Genomic DNA, 17,509 nt, shown 5'->3' with positions numbered 1-17,509 from the left:
GAAAACATACAATAAAATCATCCATGATCCCTTGATCTTGGTTGCAAAATCAAGATGTTATCAGTAAATTATCATAGGCAATAAAGATGGGAGTCAAGTTTAGTTCCCCATCAAGATGTCAGTGCTGCCATAACCACACTTTGTCTTAAATATTTTTGTTTCTTTCCCTTCCTGTCAGGGAAACACTCATATATTCATCCTTGCAATAGTCAAGGTTCTCCTCCTATGTCCTGTTCCAATCTAAATGTGGATTATATACTCCAGAAAAGTGTGAAATTTGTAAAGACATAAACCATACCTGAAAGCAATAAAGTATATGGGTCCCATCTAACCCATCACACCCCACTAACTGTGCAGCCTCAGGACTGAGCTGGTCCAGCAACCCAGTCAGAAGGAAAATCACTTGTTTCCCCATCGCCGCTGCCACCGCTGCCTCCCATGACCAGTTTGCTGTTATCTCCTTGAAGTTACATAGCCTGTGACTGGATGATCATTAGGTTCAAAACAAAGGCAGTAAGGGAACACCTGGGTGGGAGGAAGCACCACACCCTGTGGCAACAGCCTGTAGTTACATCAAAGAATCATCAGAGATCAAACTGACACCAGCGGAACACCCAGACTCGGTTCTTTCGCCCAAAAATACTGCCCTGGCAAAGAAAACACACTTAAATCCCAACATCAGCTCTTGGAGCTTAGTTGATCATTCTGTGTTTCTCAGATGCCAGAGCCATGTGCAGAGCGACGTACAATTACAGGATTTAAACCAATACCACCAGAAATGGACAAATAACAAAACCAGCACACAACGGATAAGAGTAACCAAGCAAAAAATGGGAGGGGAAAAACTATAGGGGCCTCACAGAAATTAAAAAAAAAATATATTGTAGAGGATGTGCTAGCATTAAGTGAATTCCACTGTACTAAAATGATCCCGGCCAGTTGCAGAAAGACTGCTACTGCCAGGAGTATGATGTTATTCTGGAAGGAAAGCTGTGATCCATACATGCAGCTTTTGTTGTATCGTATTTCATGCTATTTGTTACTGTCAAACCCAATTAAGGAAAAAGTCCAAGAACAGTAAACATGCTGCTTTATTGTCTGAACTAAAAGACGGTGCCTCATGGTCTCTGCTCTCCCATGTGTCCTATTCCAAACAGGCTGGTTAAAGAATAACATCTAAGGCTAATGGACTGAGGCACGTTTGCAAGACATTAGATAATGAAGTTACTTTTTAATTCCCTGTTATACGCTGAAGCTTAAGAAATGCAGGTTATGAGAAGCAAGACTGAACACATCTTCTATTTATCTGCAGGTCAGCAAGAGCAGCAATGAGGGCTGAACTCCAAGTGTTTTCTCCGAATCCCTTATAAAGGTACTTTACCTTTCTTTCCTGAATAAACCACATCTAAGGGTTAAAAAGACTAAAGCTGAACGAATTGATTCTACTGAAAACTCCATCAGATTAATTTTTATACTGTCACAACTTGAAAATACTAAGTACTAAATAAATTCAAGAATATCAGTGCTGAACTGTTAATTATGATCTACAAGTTATTTCTTAAAACAGTCTCAGTACCAAGGTGTGAAGGCAATGTTTTCAAGCAACTCAGTTATAATCAGTAGATATTCCAACACAAATACCTGACATTTGTACAAGGCAGACTGTTAAAGCCTACTACAGAAACAGAATTTGCAAGTATATATATAAATAGAATGTAAAGACTGCAAATACTTTTTAAAGGAAAGTCAGGGGCATTGTTTAGAGTCTTTGAAGCAGGCAGTGAGGCTGATGGACATGATTATATATTAATGCAGATTAACAAAATAATTTTAACCAGATTCACTATGAGGCTCTCTTCCAGTTCATATGATATAAGAGGCAAAGCTCCCCCTCAGATAAATAAACAGCAAAAGGACAGAAAATAAACAGGAGAAACAATATTTTTTCAAACAGAAGGTGGTGTACAAAAGGGTCACCCAAAGGAATCTCTGCTTGGACCTTCCTTGTTGAAAAAATTAGTTAGCATTATTGAACAACAGGATTCAAAATCAGAGAATAACTGTTTGGAAGAACCTTTGGAAGTCATTTGGTCATACCTTCACGAAAGATTTAACTTAAAGTAACATATGGATTGAATACTCATACATGATTATGGAGTGTAAAACAGCTACCATCATATAGACAAAAGATCTCAGAGTAATTGCTAAGTATCCTTCATAGTCGGTTCTTTTATATCATAATCTAATTTTGCTGTGTACCAATGCTAAGAAAGTTCTTGGAGCAGACACAGAACTAGGAAGACTGACGACTCTTGGACCTAGAAGCATGCAAACAAGTAAACAGGATGGTCAGACATACAGAAAAGTTTCTGTATCAGAAGAATTAAGCAGACAATGGTTCTTCAGGCTAGAGGAGACATGACTGGAGGGGTATGACAGAGACAACTCATGAGTGGCACAATAGTGACCAGAGAAAAAGTACTCATTATTTCTTCATTTATTTTTAATTTTTTCAATTCAAAAAAGTACAGGTGTCAAAGCAATAGACAGTAGGTTTAGAGCAAACAAAAAGACATGTTTTATTCACACAGCTAATTATGAAAGTGACAGTTAAAGGATGTTGTGAATGTCAAGATTTTAGACTGGTTCAAAAAGTGGTAATAAAAATGTGTGGAAGAAAAGTTAAGAGCTAAGAAACGCAACTACGAGGTACAGCAGGAAGCACCACACCATCTTACCCCATATGCTATCCTTTAGCATCCATTGAATTGGCTACTGTTGAAGGGATCCTGAGCAAGCTTGGCCTGCAGCCCAACTCAGCCCCATTGTTCTCTTCTCTGGGAAATCTCCAAGTAGTGAGCATATTAAAATCTCTCCTGAAAAGCAGCATCAGTTTCTCGCCTCTGGCCCCTTCTACCAAGCTTTAAAACCTTCCTCAGGCAGAAGGCAGAGGCAGTTCTGGGAGCTTCTCTTGTGTGAATTTTCAGCAGTCTTTTTTCTCCCATGGGATGGCTGCTTTCAGTTTTACAATGTTTCCCAAATTCTTTGTGTGAGAATTACTTTGAAGTAGTGATCAAATACTGATTTAGTTAAATGAGTGAGCCACAAAAAAAGAAACCATATGCTTTAGAGTACTGTTAAAATTCAGTAACTTTTGACTATTTTTAATCATTCATTGCCTTATTATCTTTGTTTTGCCTTCTGAGAATGACAGCACCCTGAGGATTAAAATCAGATAGGAAAATAGAAGGGTAAATGCAATATTCCTCTTGAAGATGAATAAGAGATTTCTAAGTCCCAATGAACTTTAGCAAAATACTATGCAATTCCCTTCTACTTGCCATGGAAAGTAAAGGCAACTTCGGGCCATATAACTTCTGCACATGCCTTTTTCTTTCTTTTTTTTTTAAATACTACTGTACTATTTTTGTGCATGTTTAAAATACAAAACAGTGTATTTTTTGTTTTATTGATTATACTTGTATGCCCATTTTGTCCACTTCTATTTAATTTTTTCTTTTTTTTTTCTGCCTGCCAACTCCCTTGCAATTATCTGTAAACAGTGATGTTTTGCTTAGAACAGTTAATGTTGACAATGTTTTTATACAGAAAAAGACAAAGATACAGAAGTATTTTTAACCCACCTCAGCTTAAAAAAATATGCTAATATATGGCTGAGCATGTATTAAACACCATTATTTCTCTAAGAGTAAAATAAAATGTTAATTGCTCAAGATACAGAGACAGTCCCAAAAACACATCCACTAAGACAAAAGACTTTAAACTACTAAACTACAAACTGATCTTGCAATCCAACCAGAAAGGATGAAAGAGTTCAACAGAATAAATACATTTCACCCTTTGGCATCTGGGTCTTCTGATGTTTAATTAAAAGAAAAGGCTAAAGGCTATGTTCTCTGAATGTTAGCTCACTGCTGAGATGCCAAAGGGACAGGCACCTTTCAAAATACCTCTTCCCAACAGGAATGTAAAAATAATTTTAATTTAAAATAAAACAACCCAAATAAAAATCATTAAACTGCATTTGAAATGCTTCATTGGAAGATAAAACTCTGCTCTGCCTTCCAGAAATGCATTAGTGGAAAATTTCTTGGTACAAAACATTAGACATGTTCTTTCTTGTATCACAACAAAGATGAATTCATTATTTTGTGAAGCACATGGCATCAGCACAGTAGTACAAAAAAAAAAAAGGGCAAAGATCTTGAATGTAATATATATTTTTAATAAGTATGTGAGATAAATTAATTTGATCTCACAAATTAGGTCACACAATTCAGCATCTCTCTGAATTCCCTGTTGCTGAGGTCCACCTGGGGGAAGCTGTCCCATTAACTGCTCATAAGGATGCTGTGACCACAAGGACATCCACTGACTCTGGTCTCAAACACCAACACCATCCCAGCCACATGAAGTAAAACATGTTAAAACATGTCTATCAATACTAAGAGATGGTCAGGTTAGAGCTGCAAAGTCCTTAGAAGGACTCCAGAATCTTCAGAATCACAGCATGTCAGTAAGAGCATCGCCTCTGTCCTGCTGAGGAGTGCTCCTTTTGCAGCACATGTGCTCCCAGCTGCCCTGTTAAACTAGTTCTTACCTGCAATTCACCTGGGCCACAAAGATTCCTAAAGACATGCACTGTGCTCTTTATAGGTACCTCAAATAAAGTATTAAGATGGTGTAAAGAGAAGGAAAGAAATATCCCAAGTGGAATAAAACCCACACAAAAGTTAAACATATGTACAATCAAAGCTCATTTTCAGTTCTGTAGCTTAAAATATTACTGTGTAGAGAAGTCTTCAGCTACTTAGCAAATCTAATGCTCCACAAACATTACAAAATTATTTCTAGGGAAAATATGCAAAACCATATACACTTTGTTATGGTTGTTAATTATTAGAAACACTTTAGTTCCAAGAGAAGTATATGTTCTGAGTTCCTTCAAGTCTCTAAAATAGTAATTTCTCTCTGTCTCATTTTTTAAGCCATGGGCTGCATTTTTATCTGTAATAAGAAATTGCAAAACCTAAAACAAAGGGACATAAAGCCATTGTTGAAATGGAGAAATAAATTCCTGAATACCTGTTTTCAGCACTGGGCTTCATGTTGCAGAAGGTTATCTTTTCCCACCCATGAAATTGAGTATTCCCTACACTGGGCTGAAAGACAACAGTCTATCAGGACTACTAAAGACTTGCCTGGATAGCTCAATAAAACAAGAAAATGAGAGACATGCTTCAAATCCTCAGCAAAAGAGAGTAGTTTTATCTATAACAACTGCATGCTTGGCAAAGAATTATCTGCAGGTTGGGATATCCCAGCATTTGAGTTTGAGCCAGATTTTGCTTTTGGCTGAGCATACGGTTGGAGTGGCACTGAAAATGGAAATGAGAGTTAGACTTGCATATCACAGAGCACACTGTGTCAGAATTTGTTGAAATATCTCACAGTCTAATATAGTTCATTCTTACCTGAAAAGGAAATTTAAACTGCCAATATGACACTATCCTCTATTTTTTACTGTGAAAACAAGATGCAAACATTACCACACTACACAAACACTTGACTATTTTTTCATTTCTTAGTAATCACATGCATATAACAATGACACAACCTAGTTAAAAGTCTCAAAAATCCAATTTCAACAAAATATGAAGCACATGGTAGCTTATATCCATTATATCTAATGAAATAAACATATCTCCAATAGTGTACTTCTCCATGCAGAGATTTTTGTTTGTTGTCTGTTTAATGTATATACTTCAGGCCATAAACCCAGTTATTCTCTTCAGATCCTTTTTTTTATGATCTGTGTAAAACCAGTATTAGAGAGATGCTTCACAAAGCAAGTATGGACCAGACACCAACCAGAAATACAAATACTACTTCTTAAAATTAGTATTTGGACTTTGAATTCCTGGGCTGAAAAATACATCTGCCCAAGCAATTGCATCGCATACATTACTTGCTAGTACTATGTGCACCTCCATCCCAAAAAAGGTAGACAATATTTTACTTTCTGTGAAGAGAAAAAACATGTTGGTTCTGTCCCTCAGTTCAGAACTAAGCTTTTCTAATCTTTAATCCATGCTTATAAAGAAATCAGCTATTTAAGAAGTCAGAACATGCTCAGCAATGGTCTTTCACAGATCAGATTTGAGTTTAATCTGCAATGAATCTTGACTATAAGGCTTCTAGTGTTCTATTTTTACCAAGTTTATCCTTCTGATACGAAATGTACTTTCACACTTTTTCACACTTCTAGAGATTAAAGTTCCAATGTTTATATTAGCAGAAGTGCTTAGGGTAAAACCAGTTTTAAAAACACCAGGCTGTGAATCTATCATATTTAGACTCTTTACACCAAAAAAAAAAAAGAAAAAAAAAGACAGCAAACATACACTGTACTATTTCGACAGCTGAGACAGACAGTAATTTTTACTCCTATTAAAATACATACAAAATTATTTCTATTAAAAACAGTGGTCAGACTGCATCATTCTTCTCAAGAATTCACATAATAAGAATTTATGCTTATGAATATACACAGGAATGGCTCATTTGTAATTTAAGTCAATAGTGCAAATCACATGCTTAGTAATCACAATGCTTAAAATTAAACACATGCAGAAAAGTCTTCATGACATTCCCTACACAAGAATAAAATGTCACATAACTATCACTCCACATGCCCATTCTACACAAAAACTGACACCAGTCTGATCACTTCTCAAATGCATTTAAGCAGAATCATGTTGTTCTATAGTCAAATGCAAGCTGTACACCAAATTTTTCCTTGCTCTACAGCTGCAGATGTATTAACCGGTTCATTCTGTCAGTAGCATTTATTATCTTTATTTCTTAATCCAAAGAAAGGTTACTTAAAATCTGTCCCACTAAAACTTAATGGATGAAGCAATTCAGGAGGCTCTCTGCAACTGGACCACAGGCTGACGGGATAGCCTTTATCACAGCATAAAGACAAGGTCATATTTTCTTATGATTTCCAATTTGTTCTCCACTTGTACAGTTTCTGCACGCATCTCTTTTTGAACAGTATCTGCACATGTTTTTCTCATGACTGTTTTCATTTCCCAGGAATTTCTCTGCCTCATCATCCATTAATCATTTTTCTTTCTACCTTTCTTTCTTATTCAGCACAAGGAAAATCTCAAGGAAGAAACTGTCACTGTCAAAACTTTTAACCCAACTTCAAAGAAAAACAAATGAAAAATCCATAAGTAAACTTATTGCTTTTAAGAGTACTTCAGCTAGATAGGTTTCTTCCTCAATGAGCCTTACCAGCAGAAGACAAGAGATATTTTAATCCAGTATCGTCACGTTTTGTTTAGACCATCTTCCAACTTGCATCACTTCTCATCAAATTTAAATGACTTTTGATTCTGGGCTAAGCTATGTCAGCAAAAGTTGAATTTGACTCTTATAGGCACAAAAGAGAAGCACAACACATCAACTTGACTACACTATGCCTCCTGCATTCATTATTCTTCACTAGAACAGCCAAAGACAGATATGACAGAATATGATGCTGACAAGTTGCAACCCAAAATAATTGTCTTTACTGGTGATATCAAACTCCTCTCAATATTTAGACACTGCAGGTGCTGGTCATTGATTCACAGCAAACATCTGCTTCCTAAATTAGTACCCGTGCTTCAGCACCATAACATGCAACACTGGTAGCAGCAGCATACTAAACCTCCTAAAAACAAAGCAAATTTATGTGCCAGTGTTCTTGAAAAGCTCTTAGGATCAATGAAGTAACATATGCCTGAAATAACTGATCTCTTACAAGTGCTGCCCTCTGGATAGCATCTTCTGTCTCTCAGGGTAATGTGCCATCTGATGAGTAGTAGTGCTTAGATTATGCAAAATAGATGCCAAGTGGTTAGCAAAGACATTCATGTCTTTAAAAGCTATCTCCACCAAGTTACAGCAGGACACAGAATGCCTATACTGGCAAAATGCAAATGAAAAACCTCACTTCATTTGAAAACTGACAGTATAATGCATTTCTCATTACTATTTATTTTAAACATTTGTAATGTCACAAGCAATTTTGTAAGAAGTCCTCTTAAACAACGTCTCTAATAAAGGGACCTGAACATCTTGCAGATGTTCTGCAATTCTATTGGCTTTCAAAAATATTATGGGCACCAAGAACTTTATTCAGTAAGACTACCCCGACAATTCACAGAACTGTTCTGTGTAAGTGGACTGGGGGAGGAGGGGGAGGAGAAGCAGAACCATATTTTAGGCATTGGTTACATACAGCTTTTAAACACCTATTAATTCAATTTTTTGGTAATTTCAATGGTACTTAGTTTTCAATCAAAACTGGTTTTAAAGTATCCTTGTATATAAAGATCATGCAAATACTTCTCTCAGACTTCAACAGTCAGTAAACCCTCCAGTATCCCCAAAAGCTTCTCAGAGCTGAATTCTACATGAGACAGTTGTGTTTAAAGATCCAGACCTATATGGACTATTCTGCAAGCACATATTACACTTCACTGCAACGTACACCACTGAATGGGAAGAACTCAGTTTTGTTAGCAAACACTTGAAAGAAGTATTCTCATCCTCTTCTGTGTGATTTAATTCCTGTGCTTGATATTTTCCCCTCTGACTGTATTAATTTTCAGAGTTACAGGGTGTTCATTTTTTTCTTTTATGTGTGTCACAACACACAGAACAATTTATAGAATCATGAAGCAGGTTTATTTTGCTAGAGGGAACAAAGTGACGATACGTGTTCACAAACATGTCAAAGGTACGTGAGTAAGAAAGGTGTGGCCTGCTTCATAGTTACAACATTGAGATTTTCAGAGCCAAGGCAGCTGCAATGCTAGTGGCACAACCAGCATTCCTACTTTTTGAAAAGTACTTAGCTCTGCCAGGCTGTAATGTGGTGTACAGAGTTGCCATCCTATGTAATGTTTAACTCCAACTATTCTCAGGTGTCCACATCTAGAAATATTTAATAATCCACAGTTTAGTTTTATTCCAAATAATCTGCATAACAAATCTCTAGTAATTAAGCTATACAAGAAACATAAAGGACAGAAATGTAATTACTGTAAAAAATGACACTAAAAATATCACACAGTTACACTGAAAACCATTGAGTATTTTATACAGACACATAATGGGTCTCCAGAGGAAACGTTCACCCACTTGAGCATATAGTCTATAAGCAAGCATTTAATTTTCTTAAGGGCTGCTGCTGCCACGATTCCACAAAAGTATCTACTATAAACTAACAGGAAGAACAAAATCACCTTGAAATTCAACATAAAACTGCAATTGGTTTATGTATTTCAGAACAACTCATACAGTTAAGCACTGCACACCATCACAATTAAGAGCTGAGAATACCCACAAATTGGAGAAACAGAACCTAAGTTGCAAAAGCAACAGTCTGCTTTTCATCACTTAGTTATTTCTTTTAAAGCTGCAGAGCACATTAGGGTAGGTCACGTTAACTGAGAGCCCAGAGGCATTTTGTTGCTCAAACAGAACCAAAGCTCTGCTTAAAGAAAAAAAAAAAAAAAAAAGGAAAAAAAATTAAGAGTTCAACCAGCTGACCTTATCTTTGAAATCACAAACAGAGCACTCACTTTAGACCTTCATGACTTCAGCAATAAAGTTCTCAACACTGTGTGCATTACAACAGCATTCATAATGCAACTTGAACAAGTGAGTTACAGGTTTCTCACTTTTTATTTAATGTTTAAATACTAAAAAGTCATGACACAAACCTGGGTCCACGTGTCTAGAGCTTCTTCTAATTCCATTTGTTCTTTTCTGCAAAGGAAAAATACAAATCAAGGATATGAATAAACATGTTTTCATGTAGGTACATCACACTCCTTTCATTCCCACAATCTACTAGGCAAAGCTGGTTTTCTGAAGTTATTTCCCCCAACCACGAACACAATTATCTTTATCTTGTAGAAAGATCACACTTTGAAAAATATTCTTAGTAATGTACACAGTTTTTTCATATATCCCATTTTTTCTGACACCAGGCTCAAAAGATTCTCAGTTCATAGGAGGTTTGTTCATACATCAACATTTTTGATAACATGTACAGATGTATTTTTTAATAATTTACAAATAGGATAAGGGAAAACCATGCAGTCTGGCATTATCTGCCCCAGATCACGTCCACCAACACAAAAGTCAAAGCCTCTTGTGTTGTTTAATAAGGTAGAAACTTTGACTATTTCTACTTTATACTGAAGCTATCTAGAATTCCCTATGGAATACTTAATTTTCTTATTTTCTGGGCAAGTACTTAAATATATTTAGTAACTTCTCTCTCTCTTTTTAATTGGAAGAACCAGAGTTGTGTGAAATCAGAAACTCTCTGACGAGATTCAGATTATTTTAATTTTTTTTCTACATTTTATATTCTAAGACACTTAATATGGATCCCTGGAAATTTCAATGTGAAATAACACATCTTGAACTACTGATCTGCTTTTGCAGGCTTGTTTTAACTGGTAACTTGCATGATGGCTCATGCATTTATTTATTTTTTAATCAAACCAAGCAGAGAAAAGCATGTTGCATAACAAAGGGAACAATTAGGTTGCTCTGATTTACTCGCAGTTGATATAAGCTGATGCAGGACACACACCAAGGCAAGCCAGAAAGCAGTAACCTGAGGCATAACCAAATTACCAAGCCCTGTAGCAAGCAAGCAAAACGAAAAGCTTGGTTTGAAAACAGCTTTCAAACTCTCGAGTCCTTGGACATATTCTCTCTGCACCCCACATCTCTAATTAAAGAAAGGATGCAAGTTTTGTTTCATCTGTAGTGGAAAGAAGAAAAATTTAAAACTTCTGCCACAATGAAGGTAATAGTACTCAAAACAAAAAGCTCAATTATATCCTACCATGTTTTTTATAGGTGGAAGCTGTATTGCTGATACAGATTGATGCAGAGTGGTGAGTAACCACAGAAGGGAGGGAAAGGGGCAGGACTGGGTAAAGGAAGTCCAAAGGGAGATGAAGAAATGCTTAACTGAAATGCAAGCAATACAGTGACTCTGTGACAACCTAAGTCATATACATGACAGGATCAGAAGGAAAAGTTTTAAGGAAATTGTTCTTGAGCCGTACAAAAACATGCTCAATACCCTTAAACATATTGCAGTACCAGCAGATTCTTTACATTACTGGTACAAAATATAAATCCATGTTTTCTAAAATGACAGTTCTTCATCCATGCTCAAGTTTCCTTCTGCACAGAGATAATTAAAGCAGGCACTTAATAGTCTTGGTAAAAATGAAAGTAACCCTGATGTTTTAGATCAATTCAAGAGGCAACAGCAAATCAATAGCTCCAAAAAGGAAGGGGTTTTTATCTCTCACAAGAAAAAACAGTATACATGTTTTTTCATCCAGCTAGATGGTGAACATACTGTTCACCACAATATGTTCCCCACAGCAGCTTTACAGAGCCTGGCAGCCTTGTCCATGAGGCCCAGTACTTGACCTGTTCATAGCTCCCCAGTCATGCCTGCTGGCTGCAGGACTGGGAAAGCATCAGGCAAATGGACCATGCTGTGACTCCCATATTTTAGAGTGCCCTTACTTAGTGGATCTTTCCAGGCAGAGACTTAGAAGGCTGGGCAGCTCTTGGCTGGGGCACGGCTGAGGTTGCAGTGAGAGCAGGCAGGTAGCAGTGCCTGGGCAGAGCCAGGGCCATGCCAGCATACCGCAGTCCCCAGCCAGAGCTCCCCTGAACTCACCATTCCCCTGCAGGCCTCCAGAAGCCAGAGCCCACCTGAGGCCCAGAGCCCAGGAGCTCACCACAGCATGCAGAGCTACCCTGACCTGTCCCCCCACCACCACCACCTGGGGTCACAGGGACACCCAAACAGCTCAAACATCAGAGAGCACTGCTGTGCTCAGCCCTGCAGATGACTACCCCCATACCGGTCATATCAGCAATAACATCCTTACATTACCCAGCATGTCATTTAAGCAGTTAAATTACTATAAACTTCTGATCTAAAATAGATGCTAGAAACTATTATGCTCTAAGTTTGAAGTGCTGCATCTCTTTGTCAGAATTGGCAGTCAAAACTCAGCTGCTGTACTCTCCCACATGTTAGTGGAGAGGCACCAGGAGCTGGCCAGAAAATTACCTAGGGTGGGCTTGCAGCCTTATTGGGCTGATGGCAAGGTACCTATGTGCATCACAGCAGCTCCTCTGTCCAGGTCCCATTTTAACATTCTCTCCAGATTACATAAACTCTGTAATCACTGGATACCTCTGCATCTACAATCTTTTCTCATAAAAAGGTGAACACTTCCCTGCTGATCTTTCATCACCCTCTCTGCCTGGTGTGGCAGAGAAAAAAAAAGAATACTTTTAACTTTACTGCCAGATTTTGTCTAGGAACAGTAAGGATCTAACCATCAGTTGTGAAGCAATGTATGCTTTCTTACCTGTAGCTTAAAAAAAAAACTCCACCCCTTTCAGTGCTTTCAGCACTAAGTCATATCTCTGCAAGTTTAACTCACATTTTGAACAGAAGACATTCACATTTAATCACGAATACCTTGTTGCTTAGACAACTTCTACAGCACTCTAAATAAATCTGTTGCTAAACCCAGAAGAAAAGCATATCTTTTCCAACAGCACGTGCACAAAATAATAAGGAACTCTTATATCACAAACAAAACAAACATCACATGCAAAGGAAAAATATCCTTACCTCATGTTTCACGTTTCCGTGTTCTGAAACATAAGTAAAAATTGGCATTATTGGCGACTGCAAACTGTACACCTTTGCTATAGCAATCTCAGTCTGTGCTGCGTGGCATTAAAGAAAACTGCTGCCTTCCCTTTGCTACCTGATACCTGCAGCCGCCCAGTGCCCGGGGCCGCGCCAGGTCGTTGTGCAAACCCCGCCCGGCCCTGGGCAGGCTCTGGCTGCGGGGCACGCTCCGGCAGCGGCACGGCAGGATCAGACAATACACCTTGGAAACTTTCAGAACGTTTCAAAAACACTTGGTAAACACTGACTCGTTGGGAATTCAAAGCTACAGTTCTTCGTCGCAAATCGAGTTTACACCTTTTCTTGTCTCTGTCTTTTCAAGAGTATGTCAACATGTATCGAGATACATACATATACGCCTTTAGCTTCGAAGTGTTCTGTATTTCATGTCTTCAAGTTCAATTCAGCATTGCATTAGCATATCATAGACTGAAGCCATTGGTGGTTTATTTGCCTTTTTTACTATAAGTTTTATGGTACTATTTAAAAAATTATGAAACAAATAAAACCCTGTAGGAGATCAGAAAGACTGCGTAAAGACTAACAATTCAGCATACACACGCCACCACACATACAAAAGACACAAAAGGGGATATCTTTCTTACATGTCTTTGAGTGTGTGATCTGATAACAGGTATTTGGGTGTACTCTAGATTTTGGCTTGGTGTGTTAGCAAAGCGCACGCAGCTGTATTTACCTGTGTGCACTCTCTAGCACTACACACGCTGCTGAGGCAAAGCCCAAACTGCACGTGCCTGGTCTTCATGTAACTTCATCACATTTGAAAACTTTTACTGTAATGTCTTCTAAACAGGAAGGCGTGTTCACAGTAAAAGAAATAATAAAAGTTTAACTGCAAGTACATTTTGTTCTGCTAAAAAAAGGTTACATTAAACAGTAAAGTGTGGGAAAACAAAATCTCTGCCTTTCTAGCACTTTATGCAAAGATAAGGCATGCCCAGACCAAACACCCCAGCTGCGGACGCTGGGCCGGGCCAGGCAAGCACAGCCTTTACCACTGGCAGAGCTCTTCTCACGTACACCTTCAGTCACCGCTTCCCCTCTCACAGTACACCAAAGACACCTCATCTGGTCATCCACAGAAAACGCTTTTATGATTATAACCTTTCCAAAAGTATTAATTTGCATTTTTATAGTGAGCAAAGAGAAGGAAAATAAGCCTGCCCAAAGGCGGAGAGGCAGATAGTCTATTCAGATTTTCTAAGGAGCCTGAGGGAATTAGTTGCCAAAGTACTGCTGAAATTCAATACAATTTCAGTATTTCACAATTTGATATGCCTTTTAAAAAATTTTTGCCAAAATACGAATAAAACCACCTTTTTTGAATGTTTGATCTCAGTACTATGAATGACTTCAAATGAAGAGAAGTCAAAGACTTGCAAAGGAGGTCAAAACTTCAAATCCAGACTTAGGGAGGTTTTTTTCTTTTTGTTTTTTTCCTTTAAAAAAAAAAAGGCCTATGTTTATTTTAGCAGATCTATTATCAAAATGTTAAAATGGAAATGTCATTTATCCTCCAGTGGGAATGAATGAATCTGATTTTTAAAGGTTGCTGTTGAATATTATTTGTATCTCTAGGAAATATTCCAAACCCAGCTAGATCAATGAGTTCCACCTGATCAGAGCATCCCATCAGAACATCCCAGCAGTTTTCATAATAAATAATTAAGAAACTCTGTGATAACTGTTAAATAACTGAATAACTGGATTCAAGAAATAACTACACAGGAAGGTAACAAATATTCCTGATAAATCACGCAAAATAAATTTCATTAAAAGGGAGGTGGGAGACTTGGATTAAAAAGAAGTCCAACACTGATGGACCAAAACACCATTTGTGGCTTCACTATCAACACTTCAGTAATTGAAAAAATATCCAGTATTTGTATTTTCACATAAAAGCCTATTCAAAAGCAAGACATTCTTGTCTTGTTATTTCAACACAGTTCAAATACTCTCGTATTTCAGAATTCGTATTGAATTCTGTGAATTGTTTCCTCACAAAACACCTTTTTTCTCAAACACTGCACAAGTACAAAAGCAAGAAAACCCTCATTTCTATTCTTAGAAAAAAAGAATGTAATGTCTGCAGATACACATCAGCAGATATTTTACACATGACAACTTTAATTCAAGTTCCTGCTCATTACCAATTTGCCAATGAAATTATCGAGTGGGTCCTCAGTTCTGACAGCCAGCTACTTCAATGTCATAGCACAGTTTTGGGGGTTTTTTTGTTTATTCACTGAGGCCATGTTACCACTGGCTCACATTTTGATAATCATATTTTACTACAGAAGCAAGAAGAGCAGCAGCTGGCCTCACTAAGTGAGGGAGGGAGATCAGAAAATGGGAATAAACTGCTCCTCAGGGATGCAACAGTGCAGCTGGATTTACATGCTAACTACATGGAGAGTAAACAAAAAGGATACGTAATAAACTACTCACCTTTCTATTTTAAAAGAAAGCTCAAAATATTTAAAACGCGGGAACTGCAAAGTAAGTCACTTGGAAGGAGCTGTGGGACTACCTATTCCTTTCCAGTCATTTAGCCAGTCATTGCATAATCAGAACAAAATTAGAAATGTGACCTAGATGTATCATAGTGTAGGACCCTGAAAAATATCAAGCCCCCTAAGCAGCTTTTGTTCAGGTTGAGCAAGAATCGATAGTTAAACAGTACAGCTCAACTTCTGCTGCAGTTTTTAAAAAAGTGGCATAACTCCAATGAACTTTCTGTGATTTGAGCACTTACTTGTCAATTCAGTTGACATGGAAGGCTTGGAGGAAAGCCAGCAACTTTGCAACTATTGATCAAGTCAGCAAAAACGTAAACAGTGAAAGCTGCTGGTTTCTTTTTAGCTGTCAAGACCCCACGGTTTTCATGAATAATCTCTAATGTGCTGTAGCAAGCAATTATTACATAAACAGCATGGACTACATTATTGGGCATATACATTACCACATGAAAGCAACTCTAAACTTAACCCATTCATATGGCAACATTTTCTTTCAAGTTCATCATACAGTGGAAGAAACTTCTTTTCCACCTAAGGAAATACAGTACTTTTTCAAATGGAATTATCTGAACAAGATAGAAATCATGCATAAGTTAACTAAAATTTACTACAAAAGTGACCCGTTCATGTTTTTTGAATCCATTTATGACCTGATGAGACGTGTCTCTAACATTCCCTGGGAAAAGCAATATAAAGAAGAAAATGTTGTGGGTGTGGCACTATATTTAAAATATTCAAAATATTTTCAGATTCTAGAACCGTTATAGGAGGTTTCTCTAATTGAAATATTCAATAGTGTGTAGAACCAGCAAACATTTGTCTGAGAATACTTAATTCAATATAATTGGATGGACTTGGAAAAATTCCAGTCTGGAAATAGAAATAAATTGTTAATTCTGCTGGTTTAGACTAGGAAACAGACTACAGTTCTGCAGTATGTTCTGTGCAGAGTGATTCTGTTTTATCAGTCCTGAAGCCTCTGAAGGAACTGCAAGGGGCACAGAACCACCTATACAATAGAAGTGGGAATAAGGGATATAGCTTCTCCTTTTGTCTACTAAAGGTGTGTCACTCTTAACCATTCCCAAATGTTAACCCTTCCAACTAGTGGAAAAGCATCACCAGATGAGTCAAATTGTCTTGTGCCATGAAAGAAGAGAGAGGAATGCAGCTGAGAAGCCAGAAGAGGCAGCATGGGAAAGGAGACCTCCTCATCAGCCGCCAGAGAAAATAACAACACATATGTCCTTATAAATGGCCTGTCAGAGAAATATGTGCATCCATTTTAAAATCCTTGTGTTTAAGGATTTCATAAAGTCTTGTGTTTAAGACTGTGCAATCAGACTCGAAGAAGTCCATCAGAACATAGGGAAAAAAAGAGGGGGCATGGAGGATTTCAACTCACAGAAAGACTGAGTGATAGGGAAAACAGTAAAATACATGCAAATGTAGAGAACTACTTGAGCATGCACAGGACAAAATTTAAGGGGGGGAAAAAGTTAAATCAATAACGACAGCAACAAACATAGAAGACTTCAACCAGCACTGCTGATTTACAGCAACAAGGGCAGGAACAGCAACCAAGAAAATCCAAGGGCTAAATGCAGACATTTTGTTCTATTTATTAATTCAACTAATTAACTCTGCATCTTTTATCACTACAATTTCTACAGTCTGCTGAACTGGCCTTCTTTGAAGCAAAACATCTGAAGAACTGGCATACATTTGTGTATAAGGCATAGCATGAGAACACAGCAATTTATCTTCAGATTTTGTCAATGTTTCTCTCATAAGTGTATCATCTAAATCTGACACTTAATAATTTTGTCATTCAAAAGGTTTCATCTGTCTTTGGATGTCTCTCTTTTGAATTTTCACAAACAGCAACTCGGAATGAAATATAAAAAGATTTAATCCACTCAGGGAGGTTCTAAGTATCATTTCAGAAGGGCTAGCAAAAAACATCTGCTATGGTCTATAAAGAAAACAATCTCAAACTGTATAAAACCAGAAAATGCTGAGGAAAACTCAAATGCCTTTGAGAAACCTAATGGTATACTCCCATTGCAGTGTTTTGAACTCTGATCACCTCTTTTCAAATAGACCTCTAGAAATACAAGAGGTCTAC

General features: G+C 37.5%; 1 protein-coding gene across 2 annotated transcripts in view; it reads right to left on the bottom strand.

The window, feature by feature from the left end:
• VAV3 (vav guanine nucleotide exchange factor 3) overlaps positions 1-17,509 on the bottom strand; it is a 157,432-nt gene that overhangs the window by 42,051 nt on the left and 97,872 nt on the right. For both annotated transcript variants that reach the window (XM_064664542.1, XM_064664543.1), the window contains exons 18-19: positions 12,779-12,801; positions 9,807-9,852 (exon numbers count right to left, since the gene is read on the bottom strand). In XM_064664542.1, the coding sequence (XP_064520612.1) occupies positions 9,807-9,852; positions 12,779-12,801 (69 nt within the window). The remainder of the gene's footprint in view (positions 1-9,806; positions 9,853-12,778; positions 12,802-17,509) is intronic.

This window comes from Pseudopipra pipra, chromosome 9 (genome assembly GCF_036250125.1).
Source record: "Pseudopipra pipra isolate bDixPip1 chromosome 9, bDixPip1.hap1, whole genome shotgun sequence".
NCBI lineage: Eukaryota > Metazoa > Chordata > Aves > Passeriformes > Pipridae > Pseudopipra > Pseudopipra pipra.
The sequence above is the reverse complement of the archived record's forward strand: the minus strand, read 5'-3'. Positions and strand labels throughout refer to the sequence as shown.